Source organism: Anopheles marshallii, chromosome 3 (genome assembly GCF_943734725.1).
Source record: "Anopheles marshallii chromosome 3, idAnoMarsDA_429_01, whole genome shotgun sequence".
NCBI lineage: Eukaryota > Metazoa > Arthropoda > Insecta > Diptera > Culicidae > Anopheles > Anopheles marshallii.
Genome location: NC_071327.1, coordinates 36,195,406 through 36,219,144, shown reverse-complemented (window position 1 = coordinate 36,219,144; position 23,739 = coordinate 36,195,406). Strand labels below are relative to the sequence as shown.

The following is a 23,739-nucleotide window of genomic DNA, read 5'->3' as shown; positions in this document are numbered from 1 at the left end:
ATAATTACAAGTTATTGAGCGTCTTCTTCGTAACGGACAATAATCTTTCCATCGAAAGCCGCGGAAGATCGATCAAAGCGTAAAAAGGCCTATCTTAAAAAGGGAACGGTGAACGGTGATGGTATAAAAACAATAATCGCAAAGTGCGGCTCCGGGAAGATCATTTTCATAAACAAAAGTGTTTCGCCGTGCCGCTGTTTGAAGTAACTCCGAACAATGCGAGGATGAAATCGAGCGTGGAGATTGTTTCATTGTAAAGGAGGGAAAACAATAGTCTTCGTAGTAAAGCTCCCAGAAAGGTCTATTTTAATATTGTTTCAAATTTAAACATAATATTTCCCCATCCAGGCTGCCGAGCTTCCATTGAAGCTAGTTGAAAGAAGGAAAGTATCGTTCGAAGAAATATTATTCTATCCCCTTGCTTTACTTCCCAAAATGGAGTTTCCTTGTCAAGGAAAAAAAATAGAATTGCCCACAGGCCAAAAGTTTAACCAACTCATCGTAAATAGATTAGAAAATTTTAATGAAACACATCCACTACATCCGCACCGCTTCGAAAGTACCACACAATCCTTTACCGTAGAGCCTCCAGAACCGCCACCAATATAAGATTCTTAATTCAATTTGACATCCTTTACCGCAGCGACAAATTGCTTGAAACGCGCTACGGGAGAGTTGTGGACCGGTCCCGTTCCCTAGTCCAACCGAAGGAGAGATTAATTGAATAAATCAAATTTTACAAAACTTTCGATCAGTTCGACTCCTGCGTGTTACATGTCTGCCGTGCTCTTATTTTCCATCCGGGATATAGAGGGAGTAAATGAAAGTATTCGATTAAAAATTAGAACATAAATTCTGCTTAACAGCAATACAAAGTAGCTTAGCACTCGCAACATGGCTGTTGTTTATTTCCAACGCCATCGTATTGCAAATGTTACTTCATTATTTCTTTACGGGTACAGGAAATCATAATTTGCAATTTCCTTCCCCTTTTATACGACCACTATGCATTGATTAGTTTTGCATGTACACCGGCTGTACAGCGCGCCGGAGTTTTGCGTAAATGGCATGATTTTATTAAAAATGTTTCAATGCAATTTCCACCCGCATCGCCTTTCATGCCAAACCAGTGCGATAGTGCTTTAAAAAGAAATAAAGAAAACTCCATCGGAGCATCGGAGCGATCGATTGCGGTTTGAAGCGTCCTGTGCACTAAACCGTTACGTATCACTTTTCTTGCTAAGGGAGCGTTACCTTTCCGCGTTCCGAGAGCAGCTAGAAACCGAAATGGAGGGTTTGACGTGTTTTGCCTCAGCATCCGGTAATAAATTGCTTTTTTTTAGCGTGCAGCGATAGCGCGGCACGTTACGTTATCCTTTCGATCCTTCGGGGTGCTGGATTGTGATAACGTGCGTTTGGGAGATGGCAAAGGGTGGCCGGGAGAGTTAGGGCGCACTGTCGGAATAATGCCGTAAGTTATCGATTGCTGCTATTTTTAGCAATGGTCTTGCCGTTGAAGTGTATCGCTAATTTTTTGGCTCAGTTTCGACGCTCAAACGTAGATAAGCCGTGCTAACAACGGCACGTGACAAGAAGAATGATAACCGGGCAGTGAGGTAAGAAGCGAATGATTATGTAGACGTCTTATGGCTTATGGGATACTTGTTGAAGCTGAAATAATACTGATTGCATCTCCGGGGGAGTGCTACCAACTAGACGTTACCGTAATCGCAATCGTTTGCGCAAATGACAAACTGATGGTGATGAAGGATTGTAACTTTGGGTTTGAGTTTGGGAACTTTAATAAAGTTGAACACTGTAAATTGTGTACTTCAAATTATGACGTTTGGTCCGGTCCGTTCGTGTGAAGACCGGCGCCGCTACCATCATGCCACCGCGCCGCCCCAACAATGGCCAACACACTAGCAAAAAAACTACACTTCTACTCAATCCTGATGGATTGTAGCTTGGGGAACGTATGATGCTGCTCACAAGAACCCTACCAACTTAGCGCATTAAACCAGCTCGTAAATGATTACCATTTTCCATCTGCATCGAAAGCAGCTTTCGCAGTAAATGGCAACGAAGTTTCTACAGGGCTGCATGGTTCATTGCACACCAGTTTTTCGCAGTCATTTCCGGCGTTCTATCGTTCTGGCATCGACCTCGGTTATGGTAGCATGGGCCCGGACTACCGTTCTCGCTAAATCACTGCCTCTCGTAGTGCAACTGTGGAAGGATGTCTGGTGGAATGGATACTAACTTGGCTTCAGCCCATAAGTCTTGATTTCTCCAGGGAGCTTGAAAAGTCGTTCAATAGCTAGAGCGAGCGTCTTCGCTTTCTGATGCTTTCTGTTTTACAAGCGTATTCATCGTATTGCTTCTCAAAGCTTTCGACGATTTTTTTGTACATTATTAGGAAACATGATATCGAATGATTACAACTTAGTTCTTATGCACCACAACAAAAACATTGAACCAATTCAGAACCGAACCAGAAGGATTAAAAAGTTTCTTTTTTATTTTTTACGTTAAGTTTATGCTGCAACAGTTTATGATGTTAATTAAATATTGAAAAGGATACGCATCAATCTAAAATCAACTGCATTTCTTTATCATTCTTAAAATATGATCAAAATTTAATTTATATTTTTATGTCACAACAACAAAGATATTCACAAACGGAAATGTCTTCCAATTCGTCAAACCATTAAACGCTTAGTGTTACGGGACATTTTAGATCATCGTGATCATTGTGTTTGATTGATTCTCCTGCTTGTATCGTACTCTCTATCTGCAAGTAAGGCCAACATGGTGGCATCCTTGGCATGCTAGGAGAGGCCATTGCTAAAAATAATATCGCTCATCTTTTTTTTCATGAACACGATTAATCTTCATTTACGCAGACACCGTGTCATGGTCGGTGAAAATTCGGCAAACCGCTAATTCGTCCCACCCTCTCACTTACCATTTTTTTCTCGCCCTTCAATTCTCGATTCAATCATAATTTCTCAGTTTTTATGATTTTTTTTTTACGTGCCTTGATTTTTTGTGCATTACTTATTTTTTCATTACTTCGAGAAATTTCATCCACCACTGGATGGGTCCCTAATCGCAGGATACATGCAAAATTAATCACAATTCTCCGTAGGAGTTTTGGTCGGTTTTAAGGGTTAGAAATAAAGCAGCACTAACACCACTGTAGGCACAGCGTGCACACCGCGCAAAACCACAATCCTCTGGTTTGAGCACCACACTTTGCTGGTGGTGGGTTTGTACGTGGGTTACTGCTGTTGCTGTGTGAATTTGATTGATGTGCTTCTAGCAATTTGGTAAGGCGCGATTTACACTACGCCAACGCGGAAGTAGCATGAGGCGTCACGTTGACGGTGAATAGGCACCGTGCCCCGACAATGCCTTCATCCGGCCGATTGTTGAAGCGCAGTTTAAAGTGGAGCATTGAAGGGCCTCCATTTGCAAGTGTATTCAAGTGGCATTGAATCGGTAAAAACGCCCTTCAAGGAAGTAGCCTCCGAGTGAGTGAGGCATCTGTTTGAGGACTGTTCCGGAATTTCAGGCGCTAGGCATGGATATTTTGAGAGCGAGAGGTTTCGGCGATAGGTGATTTGTTTCCAACTTATGCGTAACGAAAGAGCCTTGACAATGACCATTTTCATTTGATTGTCGATTCAAGTGTGAATGCTTGTTATTGCGTGATAAATGATTTCTTCATTGGCGATGGCGAAAGTCTATTATACATATTCATTCGTTATTTATGGACGGGAATCGATTTGCGTTTCCAGCAATCGGAAGTCCTACTAAAAAGCACTTAGAATGCATGAATCATCGGTGAAAATCAAAACGGGGGAATTGGGAATGTTGTTCAATTATGCATGGATTACAAATCACATTTTCATACATTCTGTGGAAAATACACGAAATTATTTCGTGGCTTGCTCGGGTGGTAGTAAACATATCGATTAGTAAGAACAAGAATACAACACCGGAATGATAAAAAAAACATTGCAACGGAAATAAACCTTTCTCAGCGAACTTGATGTACACGAATGTGTTTCAAAACACGACAAAACTAACGATAGTTTCTACCATTTCCTTCCAGCTAGCTATTAATTTTAACTTCAGCCTACATCCGACCATTAATCACAGCTACACGTTTTACCAGCACAATTTACGGAACCCTCCGAGATCCGTGGCAGCAGAAAGTTCACGCTGATTCGATCGTTCGGAAAACTCATTCCAGATCGTTACGCACGGACGGGTGCATCAGCCAAAACGCTGCACTGTTTGGGACCTTAGACGGTACTGCACATGGGGTTTGAAAATGTACAGGGGTGTATCAGCTGAAACCACCAACCGATGGTTCAATCGATCGATCAAAACGCAAACTTCCGTATACATCCACAAAACGACGTCACTCTGTCGATGGCCTACCGGTTCGATAGCGTTTGTAGCGTTTGAGCGCGGTTGACCTGTTTGCTTCCCGGCACTATAATCGCAGTGGTGAACGAAAACTGCACAGTCTTTTAATTATAAACAACGGATTTCGATGGTGTTTTCCGGGTGGTTGTACTGTCCGTGAAAGTGTGCCGTGCAACCAATGCAGCGAGAAAATGCATACGGTGGATTTATTTTCCATCACAGGTTGTGGTGAAGCTAGGATAGGCGATGCAGCACACCAAGGTTCTACATTGATAGCTATCTTTATAACACGATTTTCACCACGACACCCGGCGACTGCATGGAACACCGGGCGTCTCCATCGATTTCGTTTGGGTTAAAATTAATCTCGACCAAGAGCAATTAAAAGCTACTATAAAACTGGATCCACCATTAGCTCACTACCCTTTCATTATGGAACCAACAGGGGAACAGTGCATTGGCTGCGCTGATCCGCCACACCACGCCACGTAAGGATGATGCTATTTGTATAAATGTATCGCCTTGATCAAGGGGTGCTTTTGATCGTTTGCTGAGTTTGCTCGTACTTGGTGTGTACAAGCCGTTTCGGTAATATCTCTCGTTGATACTCTTCCAATATCATTAACCGGTTGAGCCGAGCTATGCCCGGTTGTCATCGACCTTTGGGAGTTTCATTGCCTTTTTTTTTTTTTGCATGGAAAGCGTGAAATTGTGGAAAACACTTTTATGATCACCGCTGGTGGCGTAGCAAAGCGAGCAAAAATAAAGCAATAAAACCGCATGCCGTATATTGCAGCCGTCATATAAAGCAGCACACGGTCGTGCGTGACCCACTCGATTGTCGTTTATGGGCGTCCCTGGAGGGATGGCGAACTGAATTTCACTTAAAATTCCCTTCCACACCCTCACAGTCCGGACATTCCTTGTCGTGTGCTCCACATCCGTTGACAGTGGAAGAATAAATTTGTTTTCAAAAACTGTCAAATCCTATTGAAATTTATGATCACTTTCGCTTTTTGTGGATTCCTTTGGTGATTCGCCAGCATTAAAGATGATTTGTATTATTGTGAATGGTTTGTTTATGGATAGAAACATACTTCAAGTGTCTCTACCGATGATTCATAAAGTAAGCTTTAAAGAATTTCTAAATCATTGCTAAAAAAAATGAGAAAAGTTACTTTAGTTGCTTTATGATAAGAACCATATGAGTATTCCGATGGATTTAAAACACCAGTGTTGCAATGAATTAAAATTTAATAATGTTAACTATTAATAATGACTACACGAATTAAGAAACGAAGCAATATTTACCAGGCATGTATAATCACATAATTGAGTAACGAGTCGTCCCAGTTGTTGTGGCGATAAATTAAACGAAAGCTGTCTCCAACCGGCGCAAGAAACGACCTGTATCGACCTGCCGCACTATCGGTAGACTCTCGGGAGAAGCCGATGAACCGACCAACCCACCGGCTAAAGTGAATCACTCGAAGGCGACAGCATGGCTGACAGTTTAAATAAACACATCACCAGACGGGCAGGTCGCGCTGTGTCGGACGTTAACTGGAGATCCACCCAGTCCACGCAGTGCACTCATAACGCTCGAGCTAACCTTCTTTCTTTGCAAAAAAGATAGTAACAGGATTGAGACGTATAAGTAGGATGGTGGAAAGGAAACATCCAAAACTCAACGTCTAGTCGACCGTTTGGCTGGCTGAGCTGGTTGTGATAGTCCATAAAATCACCAGTAGAAACTATCCCGTCGCGAGCTTACCCGCACATAAACCTACGCACACAACGAGACATCATTATTCGTACGCAACAGTACTCACGGATACGACAATCCAACACGACAGACGCGTGTAGAAACGTCTCTAGACAGCTGAGCCAATGCGTAGCCAAGCGTTGGTGCGTCATCATGTACGCAAAACCTTTTTTATTCTGCCCGAACGGGAGGGATTTGGACATGAGTGATGCCAGAGGATATGGGCAGTGGAAAGAGCGGAAAGAAAAACACTTTTCATCGGATAAACTACCGGTGGGTGACAAGGAAATCTTTTCATCTTTATTTCAACGTGTGCGTAGATACCATACTGGACTCTAGTGAAGCGCGATTCTAGAGCGCGTGAAAGGATTTGTATTGAAATCCAAAAAAAAGGTATGAGCGATGGTGGCACTCTTTGAGCAGCGGATTTGTTGTTGATTTTCCATTGTGGATGCGTACATACAAAAAACGTAGGAGAAAGTAAAGTCATGCGAGCGAGGAAAATCTAGCAGAACGAATGAGACTAACATGTTCTGAACAGCAGCAGAACTTTGATGGTAAATCGTCGAGACTAGGAACAGTGACAGCAGCTGTGTGGAATGGAACGAACGGAATGGAAACAAATCTTCAATATCACTACTGACGTCATTGCCAGCATGGAACGGTGGAAAGGAGTAGCCGATATGTGTTTGAGAACATAGAAGAAGGCGGTTACTGAACACACAGTAATGTGAAAATCTTTAGCTTGGTTCTTGTAGCATTTTCCGGATTATGTCGAGAGTGACTGTTGGGAACGCGTATGGATCAAGGCGAAGGAGAAGTTTTTGATTGATTTTATTATGCAAATATTACTTATATTTGGAAGAACAACAATCGTTTTGATTGCGCTTTATTCTTGGAAGTATTTATATAGATGAAACACTAGATGGAATGAAATACAGTGCTTTCGTTGCGTTTTCAGTCGTTTGGAAATTTAACCTATTTAAGCTTTCCGCGCTACCGGTTTAGATTTGGACGATTATAGCTTGCTTTACTATTATGTCATCATAAAATTAATATTTATAAACCTGATATAATATCTACTACCAGCCGAAGAGACGGATCCGCAAACAGTTCCTTTTCTTAGTCATTTCATTTAGTGACACTTTGTTTAATTTGATACAGCGTACTACCTTTCCCTGACTGTTCTTACCTTTCTCTTTATCTCATTCTTCTTGAGATAAATGTACCTTGTCGAATATGACGCGCCTGAGTGCCTAAAAATGCATATAGACGCACCATTATCCATTATTGATAAAGTGTAGACAATTAAGGCGCACTTTAGCCACTTTGATATTTATTTCAATACTCAGTGTTTTATGACTAGAATTTTAAACTCATACACCCTCGACAAGAGATAATACCAGACTAAAACCTTAATTGAAATATACAAGGGACGAATGCTACATAGTGGGATCTACGTAAACTGGGGTAATAAATAAATAAATAAATAAATAAATAAAGAAATAAATAAATATATAACAACATAGATTTCTAGCAATGAAGTCCGTTTCTGACCAAAAGCTCGGAATAAATAAGCGATAAATTTGAAATCGAAGAACTTAGAAAAACTATATGGAAACCGTTGTGATTGTGATAGAAACCGATAAAAAGGAAAGAAAATTTTTATATCTTAATAATAGCAGGAAAAAATATATAGCAGATGGAGAATTGTATAGACGGATCCTAAAAAATTATTTATAGCACCAGAACTAATGGGCCAGTTAATGGGACTGTAGCAGATGCATGACTTTTGAATATCTATTCCAAACTCCATGCACTAAAAAATACATAAAAATGGAGTCCCACTTTTCATGAGTTCCCTTTTGTTTCTAAAGTATCCGTCTTAAACGCTTGAATGATTAAGTGAAAAGGTTTAACAGCTTAATGTACTCTGTGTTAATTGTAAAGATATTGAATAAATATGAGCAATCCTTGGGAGGCTACATAAAAAACAAATGGTGATTTATGATTTTTATATTTTTTTCCTAGTTTTAATGAGAATTATTGAGTTGCTAAAAGTATAAATGAAACTATTAACATGGTTTTTGCTAACACATGTCGAATTAACTTGAACTTTAGAATTTATCATCTCTTGCAACACGACCTTCTATTCGTCTCGTTAGCACATGGTAATGATTCAATTAATCGGTAAACTGTACGCAAGCTTCACCCGTACAAAGTCCCACTCACGCTCGCCTAGACCGTCTTGCAAATGACCGAATCTATTATCGCCTAAAAACAGCTCCAAGACAAAAAAAAACTGCATCTACAGCGTAAGTACACGATGCAAAACTCCTTCTGTACAAACCAAACCTACAAACACCAACCCTGAAACAGATTTCATGGAAAGTTGCCAGCAAACACACTCGCGTGCACATGTTCCCTCAGTCTGACCACACACAGCAATGTTTGCCCCAGCGAGAGGATTAGAAATTTCCCGATTGGCGTCATTGGATGCGATTGGCACGGGGCGCGATATTGAAACGAAGCAGATCGCCTACGGTGATGCAAAGGGTCGCAGCAGTGCGATTTATTCTCCTAAATCAATCAAAAATTATTTGCCCTGACATGTTCCATCTGTTTTTGGGTTGGTTATGGTGCACAAGCAAAACCGCACTGGGCTTGCAGGGCGATCATTTAATAGCTAGGAGCTAGGAAAATAGCGCAGGCTTGCATACATTTACTGATTCTTGTAAAATAAAAGTGTTCGACACAATCGACACGACACACGACAGAAAGCAATGGAAAATTAAATAAAGATGCAATCGAGACGCACGAGTGACAATCGATCGAAGTTTATCGAAAAGGGCAAATGTGTGGTAAGACTGTAGAAAAATCTGTTACCGATTGATCGCACTTGAGCATATTGCACCGTAAGTCAATACGCTTGCCAATACATTAGTTCATCCTCCACATCTGTCTGGGAAGATGACACGGAAGCTTGGCGTAGTTTTACACTCGACGCGAACCATTGGCATCGGTTAATGCTGGTGGTTTGTATCGTTCTGCTTTCGAATGACGTTTGAATAAGCTAATTTAGCATGATGTCAGCGGGCGCTCGAAAGGTGAAAGATGCAATCAAATGCTGCGACCGTGAGTATTCGTCCACTCGGGCACTTTGACAACGATTGGGACAGCATCGATCGGCAATTCCGACCCTCCGACTTGCATCATTAGTTGGACGAGATTTTTTTTTCCATACGAGCGATGGCCGAATGTTCATTTACGTTGCAGCTGGAGCGAGAAATCGTCGTCCACGACACCGGGTGCCAATAGTTTCCCAGATCGTAGTAGTTGTTTGTTTTGGGAATCGGAAAAAATCCGGCACTCATATTGGTGCCGTAGCGCTCGTACCATTGGGACCGTTCGGTACAGAACGACGACTTTGAGGGTGTCTATTTTTATGCCCGTGTTTGACATGGTCCTGGGGTGTGTCGCGATTATTGCTTTTTAATATTGGATGTTTTCACGATAGCAGTATGCATGTGCGGAATGATTGTGGAGGTGTGAGACTGTAGGTTGCTATTTTCAGCAACCGGTTCCATATTTGGGATGATAAAAATACATTCTTTTCTATCTGGCATAAGCAGATTTAAGCAACATGGTTTGAGTATTTATTTTGGTCCATACAAGAGAGGAAATGCTTTTTGCAAATACAATGCGAGCTTAAAAACGCAGCATTATCTCGATCCATTTAAACCGTGTCTTAAATTAAGAATTTCTATTTTGGGTATTACGTATTAATTTCAACGCGACTAAATACTTCCCGTCGAGATTTTTCGTGAGTACTACTCGAAAAGTGACTAACCACATTAAACAGACAAAACCCAATTTTTCACTGAATCACTCGATAAAATACATCATTTCAAGGTTTTACGCAAATGTTAAAATATGGGGTCCATAAATCCTTTTCGCCTGCCGGTGTGTCCAAACACCGTCATTTGTCAACGGTACGCAAAAGGTTAAGTCATTACGTATTCCTACCGAGCAACACAACATTGCGCCGGTTGATACTGTCACAAACCGCTCCCTGGAGAGAAGTTATGATTACTGGTTATTGTGCGTTGCTATCGCAGCAATATTTTACCTCATCAGCCGCTCAAAACTGAACCCACCGTGTGCCGTGTGGTGTGGATTACGAGAGCAGGGATTATCATCCGGGGACCCATCAGTGTGCAGTTTTTTTCATAAGGACCGTTTCATTTCCACTGCTCACCATACATCGGAATGAAATTCCCACAAGAAAATCAAACCACTTGCTGATAGAATTTACGACCGGCTCGGAATAAAACAAGCAAAAAGCGAAAGATAAGAGTCATGGAATTCGTTATTTCTTTTTGTTTCCGAAAACGAAACCCCTGGACACGAATGGAGTCGATCCTGCTCGAAGCCGGGGAAAAGCGTTCGTCATCGTGCGAAATGGAATGGAAACGTTTTCACGTCACGTCAGCAACGGTGAAGTTGGGTTCATTTACATCCAAGCCTTCCCCCGGCAGACAGACACTCGGATGTGCGGCGAGACAATGGTGAATCTACACTCGTCCTGCTAGCCGTTCCCAGTAGACAATCTACATTCCAGCACAGTAGCTAAACTTTTCCAGCAAACTGAAGCAAAATATAATTTATGCTGCTCGTCAGGCGCACCGGAAAAAGCACACCACCGTCTTTTGCGTCATCGTTGGTTCGTTTCGCTTTCCACTTCGGAGGGTTAAAACACACACACACACATACGCAGAGCAAGAGACAACATTCCATTCTAAAACCATGTTCTTTTGTGTTTCTGTGTTGTCCCTGAGTGACGTCACTACAGGAATTGCAAATGGGCCGGGGTAAACCAGTGGCCCAGAGCAACCTGTGGCTTTGTGAGGTAGCAATCGCATCTCCGAGTGGGTGTCTTCTGTGTTCCCTTATCAATTAGCCAACGCTTTTGTCCGGTGCTGGCCGCCGGGTGCCGGGATGGGGCAATGGAAGTTACGGTTCAGCGAGCAAATTGTGGAGCAAATGTGCAGGAAAAACGGAAACCAAAACTTAGCCCGGCGTGTTTGTGTTGTGTTACCGCTTGTCTCGCTTTGGCCGCTACGTGAGCAAATAAAACGCATCGTTTCGCTTCGATGGAATGGTAATCGGACCCGTATCCGTGTGTTATCGTGCCCGGTCGATGGAAAACGACTCGACCGGATGCTGTCGGGCGGGTATTTGCGAGTATGCGCAAAAACTAGTACAGAAAACGGCACTGCTCGGAACATTTTCCTGTGATGGTAAATATATTTCCGCATCGCCGTTACGGTATGGCGATTCGAATTTGTGGAATTGAAAGTGTGAAAAAGCCATCTAGCTTTGTTGAATGTGACATAATTGATGTGTCACTCTGCAAATACTTAGGGCTGACATGGGCACGCCACAATTTTATCTTCGTTTAATTTTCTTTGGAAGGAATTGCTTGCATTCGATCATTTTATTGAATTCCGGGGATTGGATCTGAAAATAATTTGCTAGCTATATGCTGTCGGAATGGAGACAATGGAATGGACATCTAATATTGTTTTACCTGATCGTATCCCCTCCAGTAAACGAAATTTTCCACCGTCAAATATTGCTTCGCTTAAAAGATGTTTGAGATGAAAATACAGAATACTAACAAAAAAAAACAAGCTCCCTTCACGCCACTATCCAGCAACGCGAGCGCACGATGTAACCTTTTCTAAGCGGTGAAAATTGGCGTGAAAATGGTCACCGTCATTTGGGACAAATGAATTTCACTCTCCGCACACACAACCCTGACGAACACATTCGAACATGTGTTGCCGATATGAAAAGCGTACCCAAGCATACAAACCATTTGCGTAGACGCAAGATCCTTTTCGGATTGGCAACTGGCAGATGTAGCCACCATCCGTTCATCTTCGGCCCGCTACAGGTACTCACCCTCAACACTCGCCGGTTTGTTTTTCCCCGTCACTGGAGGACAAAAACTCTCGACGAAAGGCAGACGCCAAACCGATGGGCAATGTGCGTGTTTAAAAATAAGAATTTATTTATAGTAGATCGTGTGTTTAAAATAACTTTTCTCGTGACCTTTTCCACCTGCCAACCGCCATCGGTGGAAGAGTTCACGAAGAAGCGCGTGATACGTCTGATCAGCAAACGAGTTGAATTCTGCCGAAGCGTGTTAGACAAGGCCAGATCAGCAAGATTGACTCAATTCTGCTCGCAACAGTTTGCTGATGGTGGTGATCAACGATCACAAACCGACAAACCGGGGTAACGATTAATGTCTAACGGATGCACGATTTTGTAACCAGTTGTACGTATGTTCCAGGCAGTAAATTTTATGGCTGCAATCGATGTAGAAACAATTGCATAAGTGTTTATGTAATGAAACCACAAGCAGTGACCGATGCGATTATCATTGCAATGATCATAAACAATCCGACAAAATGCTCAATAATATCAATGTGGTTGTCCTGTCGGAAAACCTTAGCAACAGGACTCAGCCTTAGATTGTAAGAAGATGCGATCTGTGTGCTGAAATTAAAACTATATCTTTCAGCCTTTTCTCATAATCGTTCGTTTTGTTTTTGTTTTCTTCCTCAGATGAAAAATAAACCCCTACAAACGCCATCATGAAGCTATCCGAGAGCAAATCCGATACCTCCATCATTGCCAACCTGTACAAATCGATCAACAACAGCTATCGGCGGTTGTCGAACACCAGCAATGTGCTGCACCGCATTCCGGAAATGGAGATCCCCAACATGGCGATTGCCGACGAGTACGACATCGAGAAGATGATCGCCGAGGGTTGCTTTGCCAAGATCTACCTAGCGCACCATCGTCCAACCGCGACGACGGTAGTGCTGAAAGCAATCCACACCGAACTGACCAGTCTGAAGGAGTTTGTGCGTGAGTTCCACTACAACTATCAGCTCAGCCACCATCCAAACATTCTCAGCTGCTACCAGGTGAAGTTTCAAACGAAGGAATATTATGTGTACGCACAGGAGCACGCACCGTTTGGCGATTTGGCGGCGAACGTGGGAGCGAGTGGACTACCCGAGAGTAGCTGCAAAAAAATCGCCGAACAGCTCAGCTCAGCGCTCGGGTTTATGCACCTGAAAGGGCTGGTGCACCGGGATTTGAAGCTGGAGAACGTTCTCGTCTTTACGCCCGATTTTTCACGCATCAAACTGTGTGACTTTGGTACGACAACAAGGGAGGGGGTGCTGGTGAGCAAAAACAACAAAACTTGGACGGCTTTCCTACCGCCCGAGGTGCTAGAGGTGGTCAAGAACGAGCGGTTCATCTGCAAGGCATCGTCGGATTCGTGGCAGTTCGGAATCGTGCTGTACGTGTGTCTGACCGGAGCGACACCCTGGAAATCGGCCGACTGGGTACGGGATGCCAAGTATGCCGTGTTCATGAAGTACCAAAAGCGTGAGACGACCAAAATACCGGAAAACTTTAGACGATTTACACCTCGATTGCTTCGCGCCTTCCGACGCATCTTCGATCACAGGGACGAGGATCGAGCGAAGGTGACGGATATCATGAAGTATATGAAGAACCGCTGGATGGATGGCAAGATCACGGTGTCGAAGTCGGCTTCCAACATAGCCAGCGTGGGCCAGCAACAGCAGTTTCAGCAGCAACATCACCAGCACACTAATTCCGATCAGGACTCGGTCAAGTACATCAACCATCGCGAAAGTCGCAATTCGTTCGATGGCAAGTTGCGAGCAAGGCGAATGACCAGCGTTGGAGCTCTCACACCGGACTCGGTTCCAGGTTCGATGAACCTGGCCGGAGCGGATCATCAGGATGCGATCCGCACCAAAGTGTGGGATTGGCTGGAATCGAACGATCTGAATGCAAGTGGCAGTGCTGATGATCTCACCTTCTGGAGCACTAAGGATACGAAAACGTTGCAGCTGCAGCAGCAACATCACCAGCAACAGCAACGGCGCCAGAGCGTGGGAGGCCATCAGCTGCAACAGCATCAGCAGGATCTGATCAGTTTCAGCGAAACCCACAGCACCATGACCACAAGCATGCTGCGGGAAACGAGGACCATCACCAGCAGTAGTGCGAAAATGTTCAAATGAAAACCCCTCTAACCTCAAATTCCACCTAGTGTGAAGCGTGAACCGACAGTACACAAGTGAGAACAATACTCCTCAGAATCCCATTACCCATACACATCAATCGCGGTACCGATCGTTACCTGACGTTTCCAGGACATTCGGTACGGCAAAGTAACTAGCTAGTACATGTGATTATATTAATTATGTGTGTGATAATTGCCAAATATGAAAGGAATACCTAGCGCGTAGTGGAAACAAGCAGTCCGTGCGAAGGGTTTCGCCAGAGGCTGGAAAGTGTCCGTTACCAAATGCCCATCACTTGACGTAATTTATTGTAAAGTTGTGAACGATTTCATAGAAACATTTTAGCGTGACCCATTGAAGAAAACGAAATGCAATAGAAGAGCGATGTTTACGGAGAGGGATATGTAAAAGAAGCTATATGTTCAAGGAAGTAAACACACAACATAACTTGGTGTGGATTTCGAAAAAGTGTGAGAACGTCGCAAGAGAATTGAACCTACATGACAAGAAAAAGTATGAAAATGGGTAAAAAACCGAGTAACAAACAGGGAGAAGCCATTGAAATGTGTTAAATCTTTAGTGAACGTGATACAGTATAAACGAGGGTATTTATACATAGACATATATTCAGATATACTGAGCTGTATACATACATATTTATGATACTAATTTTAGAAACAATCGAAAACTGTATATGAACTGTAGTGTAAGAAGATTGTTTCAAATCATTGCGAGGGTCAAACGAACCGGTCAACCGAAGGGATCGAGTTGATCAAATAGGAATCCAAACTGCTCACTGGTGTATTATTTGCTTTCCAAGTAAGTGTTATCTTGTTTGTGTATTTCATAGAGCGATATAGCGAAGATAGTGTTAGCGAGAAAGCAAAACAAAACCTACAGATTGTACACAAACTAATCAAAGCGAATCGAGTGTATGGGTGAAATATGCTAAGGATATGGGGAAAAAAGCTATAAGCTCCAAGTAAACGATGCAATAATAGATAAAATGAAAACATCATACAAATATAGCAAGGGGATCAAACAACCGAAAAAGTTAAATGATGATGAAAGAATTGAAACTTTACCAAACCACAATAACACTCAAACAGTAGCATACAAATTTGACGAAGTGTTGAAGAAGTGTGTACTAGTTTTTTTTTCTAAGAAGTAAATTTACCCGATTGAATGACATGGCGTACGCTAATGATTGATTGAATGATTGTACATTTTGTGGAGGGATTTAACGGATGCGGATGATTGACAACGCGATTAGTCGATTAATAAAGTATGTGATAGAGAATGAATTGATGAATGTTGTTATCATTTTAATAAAGCTTAAAGCTGCAGAAAACAACTCGCGATAGTATCCGAATTTTCCCTAATAAGTCTAACATTCTTGCGCATCTTGGCCCGTTCCTAGATGAGCATGTCGTGATGACCTGGCCAGGTCACTAATTCATTTTCCGGAAACTCGATCCATAGCGACCCTCTAATCCTGGAGGGCATTGGGCTTAAGACAGGCATCCTCATCGCATGCCCCGGTTTTCGTACTCTTCCGGCATTAGCCACCGTCAGGACTTTGATTCCAGTAAATAGTTCAGCTAGTTTGTGGTTCATTGTCTTCCTAAATACACCCTTCTCACAAATGCCGTCAAAGATAGTCACCAGCACCTCCTGCTCGAAACTGACGAGAGCATTGCTCTTCGATCGTATCGTCATATAAATGACCCATAAGAAATCGTCTACGAATTTCGTTGCTTAACTTACTACGAAATTACAATGCTCCGAAAATTTGCTCCTCACACAGATCCTATAACGGTCGAACGTCCGGAATTCAGTTGGTTTTTTTTCGACGCATTGATCCTCAAACCAATTCTCAAGGTCTCGCGTATCAGTCGGGGGTACGCGTCACAACACCGTAGACGATTTACATCTAATTATGTCAATATCATCCACGAAACCAACTAAATGGTGAGAACGGATGAAAATTATTCTCGCGACATCGAAACCCACGCTTCGATTGACACCTTCCAGAACTATGTTGGCAATCCTTTCTAGCATCGTTCAATAAACGATGACAGTAATTCCTCGTGGAAGACAGTCAGTTGACCCACATACATGCTCAGTTCCGCACCATTAACTATTCTATTCCACGAATTATTTTAAATTTGATCGCAAAATCATCTTCAAATGAAATTTTGCCACCATTCGGTTTGTGCAAAAGCCAAACGCAAACATACGCCGAACGGGTCTTCGTCTGAATAGGTAATTGAATTTCGAACGTCATGCCGTCCATTGGCGACTGTTGGAGTTTATCTGTGTTTGTTCCGCGCGACCCGTCAATAAGTCGTCCAATCTCCAACCATTTCGTGTCCCGCGTGTCAGTTGCTCGAATAAATAAGAACTGAACAACGGTATAGAAGCACAGTTCTGATGATGTCCCGTCTTCTTCGAAAGCTGCCGATAGCTTGACGCGGGTTTGGTGAAAAGTGTCGGAAAAGTGAATTATATCACAGCATCTTGGCCACGGAACGAACAACAGTCGTACGGCTTATTGCAAATGGTAGTAGTTGTGTTCCATTTTAATCTGCTACCAGGAATTGGCTTTCGGAAACGAGAGCACAAACCATTGACAGCACTCGTGAAAGCATGAGAAAATCAAAACAAATGCATCCAACAAATGGAAATGGATGGAAAATCGGAGGATGACCTAGCCAAAGAGCTTCATTTGCGTTGGACAGTGTAAACGGTGTTCAACAAAAAAACAACAAAATTGGTGGTGGTTTGACCACCAAGTAGTAACGTCACACTGTCGGTTCACGCCACGGTTCAGTGGGAAACGGACAACGGACTATCTCAGCTAGATTGTCGTTTTCCATTGTCAATCCATTGCTGTCAGCTTAGAGCAGGAAGAAGTGAAAGAAAAAAAAAATAGAACGGACGAAGCAAGAGCAATCCCGAACGGGAAGAAGTTGAACGTGCCGCTTATAAAAGGAAAATCTAGACACACGAGGAGCTGGATCCACCAAGCAAGTGATTTTAAATACAACGGTGCTCATTCGGATGAGCGTCTGTGAAAGATTTTGTGGTTGTGTGAACAAGAGCATGTAGGGTGTTTTAAGCATCACCCAAAAAAGTCAAAGTACCACACGATTACGCTCACATGTTTCCGCCGTCAGCACGATCGCTTACTGACGTTTGACGAGTCGTTTTGTTCGTAATGAGTCTTTGTAGTAAACAAGACAAATCTTTCTCATCGAGATTTGTTTTTCACAGGAATGGGGCCAACAGTGTTAACCCTCTGCCGTCATATATTAGGTTATTTTGCTACTTGAGGATAGCTTAGGTATATCGCCTTTGGTACTTGGGGAAGAAAAATTTCTTACGTTTCATGTACTTCCCATGTTACACAATATAATTTTTAACAGCAGGGATATTGATGAAATAATTGTGATTGTGAAAATTATTTTCAAATTATTCGATTAAAAGACTATCAAACAAACTTCATAGTTTGTCATGTATTACGGACTGTTAATTCATGTTTAGGATCCAAAGGAGTAATTTCCAAATAAAAAATGGAATGAAAGTGTTACTATAAAAACTGAAATACAATAAGCAATTCGTTAAATTAAAGAGAAATAATAATTTTCCGATCTGATTCAACATTGATCTAGGATTTCTGTTTAGTATTGATCAGGTTTTCTGTCGTATCGCAAGCTAAACAGCACACAATAAGGAATGAAAACGCACCCAAATCCCGGACATTTCGAGGTTTCCTAGAATTGGTGATCGAGCTTGCTCAACACGTGTTCTTTCGAACAATTTGTAGAAGCATGGTAAATTAAAAACAAACCTCTTCATCGCTACATGTCATCCATTTTTAAATTTGATTGCTTTTTTCACAAATTTTCCCCAAAACACTTTTTCTGTCGTTTTATGCGTCACATGTGTAGAGTGTTTGTTTTTTTTTATTCTGCTACATTCCTTCATCGAAGGAAGGGACATTGATTACGTTCATAATAAATCACAAACGAAAAAGGTATCAACCACCATGATAGAACCTGTTTGTCGGGCAAGGGCTATCATTGTCGATAGCATGTTGCGAATTACCGTTGTTGTCCTTCCGAGAATTTTATCCTCGCCAAATCGGACTCCCATCAGCTCTTTACAATATCCTTCCACATTGTTAACGGTGTTCGCATTATGTCACGTACATGCGACCGTTCGAGATGCTGGTTGGGGAATTACTCTGTTCGCAAAATGGTATTTTCTAGATGTGATACAATTGGTAATGGCTGTTACAGGTTCCCTTATGATAGCTTTAATGATTTCCATAGAATTTTGTTTATACTTACTACCATATGATTTCGTATTGCAACATATGTCTTCTAACTGTAAATATGAACAGTTGTTAAACAATGACTATTGCACATTTATTGGTCAATACTTTGGTAACATGCATCAATAACATTCACATAACATTGATGCAATAATTAATTTCTCCCAGGATTCAGATCCCAATCGGATTTCACCATTCTCCTCGCAGATTTTAATGTCAAAATAAATGTTCTATAATATTTTAAACGTTATCTTAAATCTTAATGTTATTTTAAATGTGTTATGTTAATTCACATGAATCATATTTTAATGATTTCTTCATCAAGACTAAGACTAAGAACATAAGAACAACACTATTGGAACTTAATATAAGCAATTGGTGATGTAATTCGTAGTAGAAGTCATAAATTTAAAATTCATTTTGCAATTCATTTAACATTCAGTTACTTAAATATTTACACAAGCTACACTGTATTGTAATGGCGGCCTGGAGGTGTATTTGGTACATATAAAAAATCCCATCCGGACCAACCATCCGTACGACTGACTATTCGGCAACGTGCTAAAATAGGTGTAGTAGGCCAGAAATGGACACCTAGAACTGTAGAAGTTTATGTGCCGCTAAAGAACAAAAAGTAATGTATTGTCAATGTTCAACGCAGTAAAATAAGTTGAGTTGAGGTGGAAAAAAGCATAAAAAAATCATTAATACCGCGAATTCTTGTAATATTTTAATTACCAGTGCGTTGAAATATAGTTGCAGTTGTTTTGACTGTGAGTATGTTAGTAACATTCATAAAAAAGCGCACCATTACACGGTGTAAATGATGGACGCATGCAAATAACCCGTCAGAGTTCCTTGAGTCAAAGTGAATGATCACATCATGAAATATTTTGTAAATACTAGAGCATAATCATTGCTGCCCACCAATATTATATGTGTAGATAACATTGCCCATGTGAACCACTTGTCTTGTGTTTACATTCCTGCAAGACATGAGGAATCTTGCCACAACTTCGTTCATTTTCTACGCTTACCTTCGCTACCACACCCACAACCGCTTCTAACTTCATCCACCTCATCTCATGGGCAAAATTGTGCGTGTGTATTTTTTTTAAATCCTTTTTTTATGAACATATGTCTCCATCTGCTGCTTAAAAAAGAAATCCGAACCCAAAACGATAACGAACGAAAGCGTGAAAAAGTTAGGCGCGATTGCAGCGAAACGATCAAAGATAATTTGTTTGCGGAATACTATCTGAACGTAAGGATGTGCGGGGGTTTTGGTGTTACGTACGCCTGGTGGTAAATAAGAGCGATACTGCTTTCCATCTAGGCAGAAGCCAAAGAGCAGAGAACGAAGCACCAATGTAAATAGAGAGGCTGATGGGCACTAATAACTTATTCTGTCTGCCATGACGCTTATGACGCTGTTCCGCAGCGCCGTTTGATGGGGAATGCCATGGTGGAAATGATGATGAAGGTTAAAAATAAACAGAACATATGCCAAACAATTTGTGTTCAATGTTTCCCCGCTACCGTATCGCCCCGTTATTTGCTGAAACGTTACGGTACGTGACAAGGAGCAGAACGGCAAAACAAAACCAGAACGAAGAACACAAAAAAACAAAGACGAAAGATCATAGCTCGCGATCATTTTCCTGCGATTTGCAAACGATCTTTTTCGAAACAGCTTCTGCGCAAATCTTTCCACGATCGAATGCTTACGTATCGATAGCATGGGGTTTACGCTCTATTGTGGCAGTAGTAGTAGCAGGATATTTCTTTGTTTTGGTATATTTTTTTTTGCGCACGCAAAACATTTTACATGTAATTGTTTTTGTTGTTTTGGATTATGAATACTTCCCTCCGAACTCACGCTCACCGCAACGTATGCTTTGTTTACGTTCGGCGATGGAAAATCGATACATTTTCGTTCGATTTTCCATCCGCCTTACTCCTCGGAATTGGCACCAATAGATTCGACACTATTTGGGTGGTGAGATATTTTTAAATTTCCCACTGCCAAAGGTTAATCGGTTTCCGAACAGGCAAAACGGCAAACAACCGGTGTAAAAATAGTATCTTTTGAGGTTTTGCCATTTGCACTACTGGCTGCAGTCGATCCAGTCGGTAGGGTTGGTGGGTGATGTGGGTGAGGGCAAAACCAAAGGGTTATACAATTCAGGGAAGTATGGAAGGGCACAAACTCGCGGCTTTCGCTTTGAACGTAGATGAATCGCTTCCGACCAGGCATCGTTTATCATTCAGACTGTAACTCAATGCGCGCACACAGTAAGAGAAATGCGAAAGCTTTGCGATACGAATCTGTACTCAATGTGTACAAATATATTTTTTTTTCATACCAAAACTTGAATTGTTTGATTTTTTAGGGAAGATACGCTTGAAAAATTGCGTTAAAGGTATTATGTTTATTATCTGTTCACGATTTGCTGGTTTATATGCATATATATAAGGGGTCAACAAATGCGACACGCTGCCAGAATCCGACCCGCCGAAGTCTAAGTGCCTGAAGTTTCACAAGTAGCAAGGTGTGCGAAACGCTATCAAAAGCCACCTTGATGTCCGTGTACACTACATCTACCTGAGTCTGACACTGACAAATTCTAGGAGGTTGAAGGTAATAGATCGCTTGGGCACACATCCATGTTGAGCCGCACTGAGGTAATTCGTGACAGCAGGGTGAAGCGGTTCGAACGCTATAAGCTTGAATGCCTTTGCACAAGCCTGTCAATGAGCCTACCAATTCCAACCAATTCTCTAGAACCAATTGGTTGCCAAACAACCAATTCTCTAGAGCACCGTTCAAACTACCAGCGTTGAGCATATGTGACTTTCACAACTTTATGATACTACTTATAACATTCTTGGAGCCCGTCATGGAAAACTTACCATCGGACAATGCATGTTCCTTCAAAACGAGGATCATCACCTTAACAGATGTTGTATTTGATTCAAAATCACTACCGGAGCATGTGCCTTCTGATTTATGGAAGTGTAAGATGAGCATGGTTGAAACTTTGACCGGAACAAATAGTTATGGGTGGTATAATTACTAAATATAGTTATAGGTCATAGGGCATAGTTATAAGTGGTATATTTACATTATATATAATACAGTGTAATGTCATATCGAACCCAAAAACACAACCATGCAAAACTGACAGCTTCACTAATGTCAGTCGGATGAGCCGCAAAAAGACACTCTGGATCTGATCTTCAAAGAATAAAGAGCTGGTTTTGAGAAAAGAATCCCCATGACTTACTACTATATACAATTTTTTTGAACAAAGTGTCTGAATGATTTTAAGTTAAAGTTCATGTATTATATGAACAATTAATATCATTTTTTTATATTTAGCTTTCACCATTTAATTGCATCATTCATTACATGGAATCATTTTTGAAGCCTTATGTGGACGATGCAATATGCATTTTATCTATGATTGGTGAATCCGATGTTCTGTACCGTCTCACTCTTTTTTTAATAAGTGTTTTGTGGATAAATAAACGGATACATTTTAATTAAAAATAAATTATTGCAAGCACCATTGTAAATCTCAATTAAATAAATTTTCAGATGAGATGGTCAATGATATATTCATTCGTAGTACAATAAGCCGAAAACAGCATGATGGCTAGGCTGTCCTTATTATTATTATTCCTATGTGGAATAAAAAAACAAAAACACATACACATTAAAAATACAGATACAGAATACAGAAATACAGATCAAAAGAAAGATGAAATTCAATCGCATAGAGCTTTTGTTTCAACTAAAGCCTGTGCCTGATGATAAAAAATCAACCACCCGTACGTTAATACTCCAACCAAATAGAAACAGACTGACTAACAAATCCACACAAAACAAGAATCAGTGAAACGCGGATACACATACACATACTATATTGCCCCCCGTTTTTCTGGTCTCTTTCATCCTTTTAAACCCAGCTGTAAGTCATTGAGATAACTCCTTGAAAGATGGTTAAGTAGACCGATAAAATGATGCCCTTCCTTTACGTAACAATGAACGACTTACGGGTGCGTACTGTGGATGGGTGGGAAAAACATTTTCACCGAAACAATAGACTCAGGATACCACCAGCCGGGTGATGGCGCAGACTCCGCCACACGGCTTTCCTTGCGACTAGTTCTCCTTCTTTTGTCAAGTGGAACGCTTTCGCCTAAATGCCGAACAAGAACTCATGCAAACAAAACGCCAACTCGTCCACAAACGTCTTCACGGTGGACCACGAGAGCTATACAAGTGCAGGGAGGAAAACATGAGCCGAGGACCATTTCAAGGAAAACAACACCGATAAAAGTTTCGATGGTTTAATCTCGTACGATTATGATGTTTCCATCTATTGATGCTGACCGAAAATGGGACTTGTTGGCTTTTATCTGGAAGTTTTGCCTCCAAGTTCTTCATTCCTATTCGTGTCCATTGCGTAACTTATCTTCTGTAGGATAACCATACGGGAAACAATCAGCGAAGAAAATAATATGGATTAGATCAACAATGCTGCTTGCAAAATAAAAAATTGCGGTGATGTGGCGTAACACAATAAAATCATGCCAGAAAAAATCAATTTATAACAGTATCATGGTCACATAACACACAGTTCAAATTTTTTTCATGTTAGTTTTTGTTACTTGCCCAATTGTACTGAACTGTGTTTCTTTTAACGTACATAAAACAATTAGTAATAAATTTGCTTAGACAGAAACCATATTTCAAAAACTGTATTACTTAAACCTTCCGCAACATCAATGTCATAGGCTGCCCTTTATTTTCATATTTTAATTCGGCGCATCAACGCCATTTCTGTATTTTAGATGAATCCTTTTGTATCAGAGAGGAAATCCTTAAACACACCTGTTTAAAACCCATGCAAATGATTTGGATCGCCTGGTGTTATTTTTGTTATATGATCGTCATGCCTATACTATGCTCCTTGATCAACCAATGCATCCGATGATAATTTCATCAATGCTGTGGGTTTCTGTGGGCAGTCGCTACTAAA

The 23,739-nt window shown here is 41.4% G+C and overlaps 1 protein-coding gene across 1 annotated transcript; it reads left to right on the top strand.

The window, feature by feature from the left end:
• Window positions 1-12,855: 12,855 nt before the first annotated feature.
• Window positions 12,856-14,349, top strand: LOC128712553 (serine/threonine-protein kinase meng-po; the record flags this gene model as incomplete). Its single annotated transcript, XM_053807446.1, has 1 exon — window positions 12,856-14,349. A coding segment is annotated over one exon (1,494 nt), but the record flags the coding sequence as incomplete, so codon positions are not given.
• Between the last annotated feature and the right edge of the window lie 9,390 nt (window positions 14,350-23,739).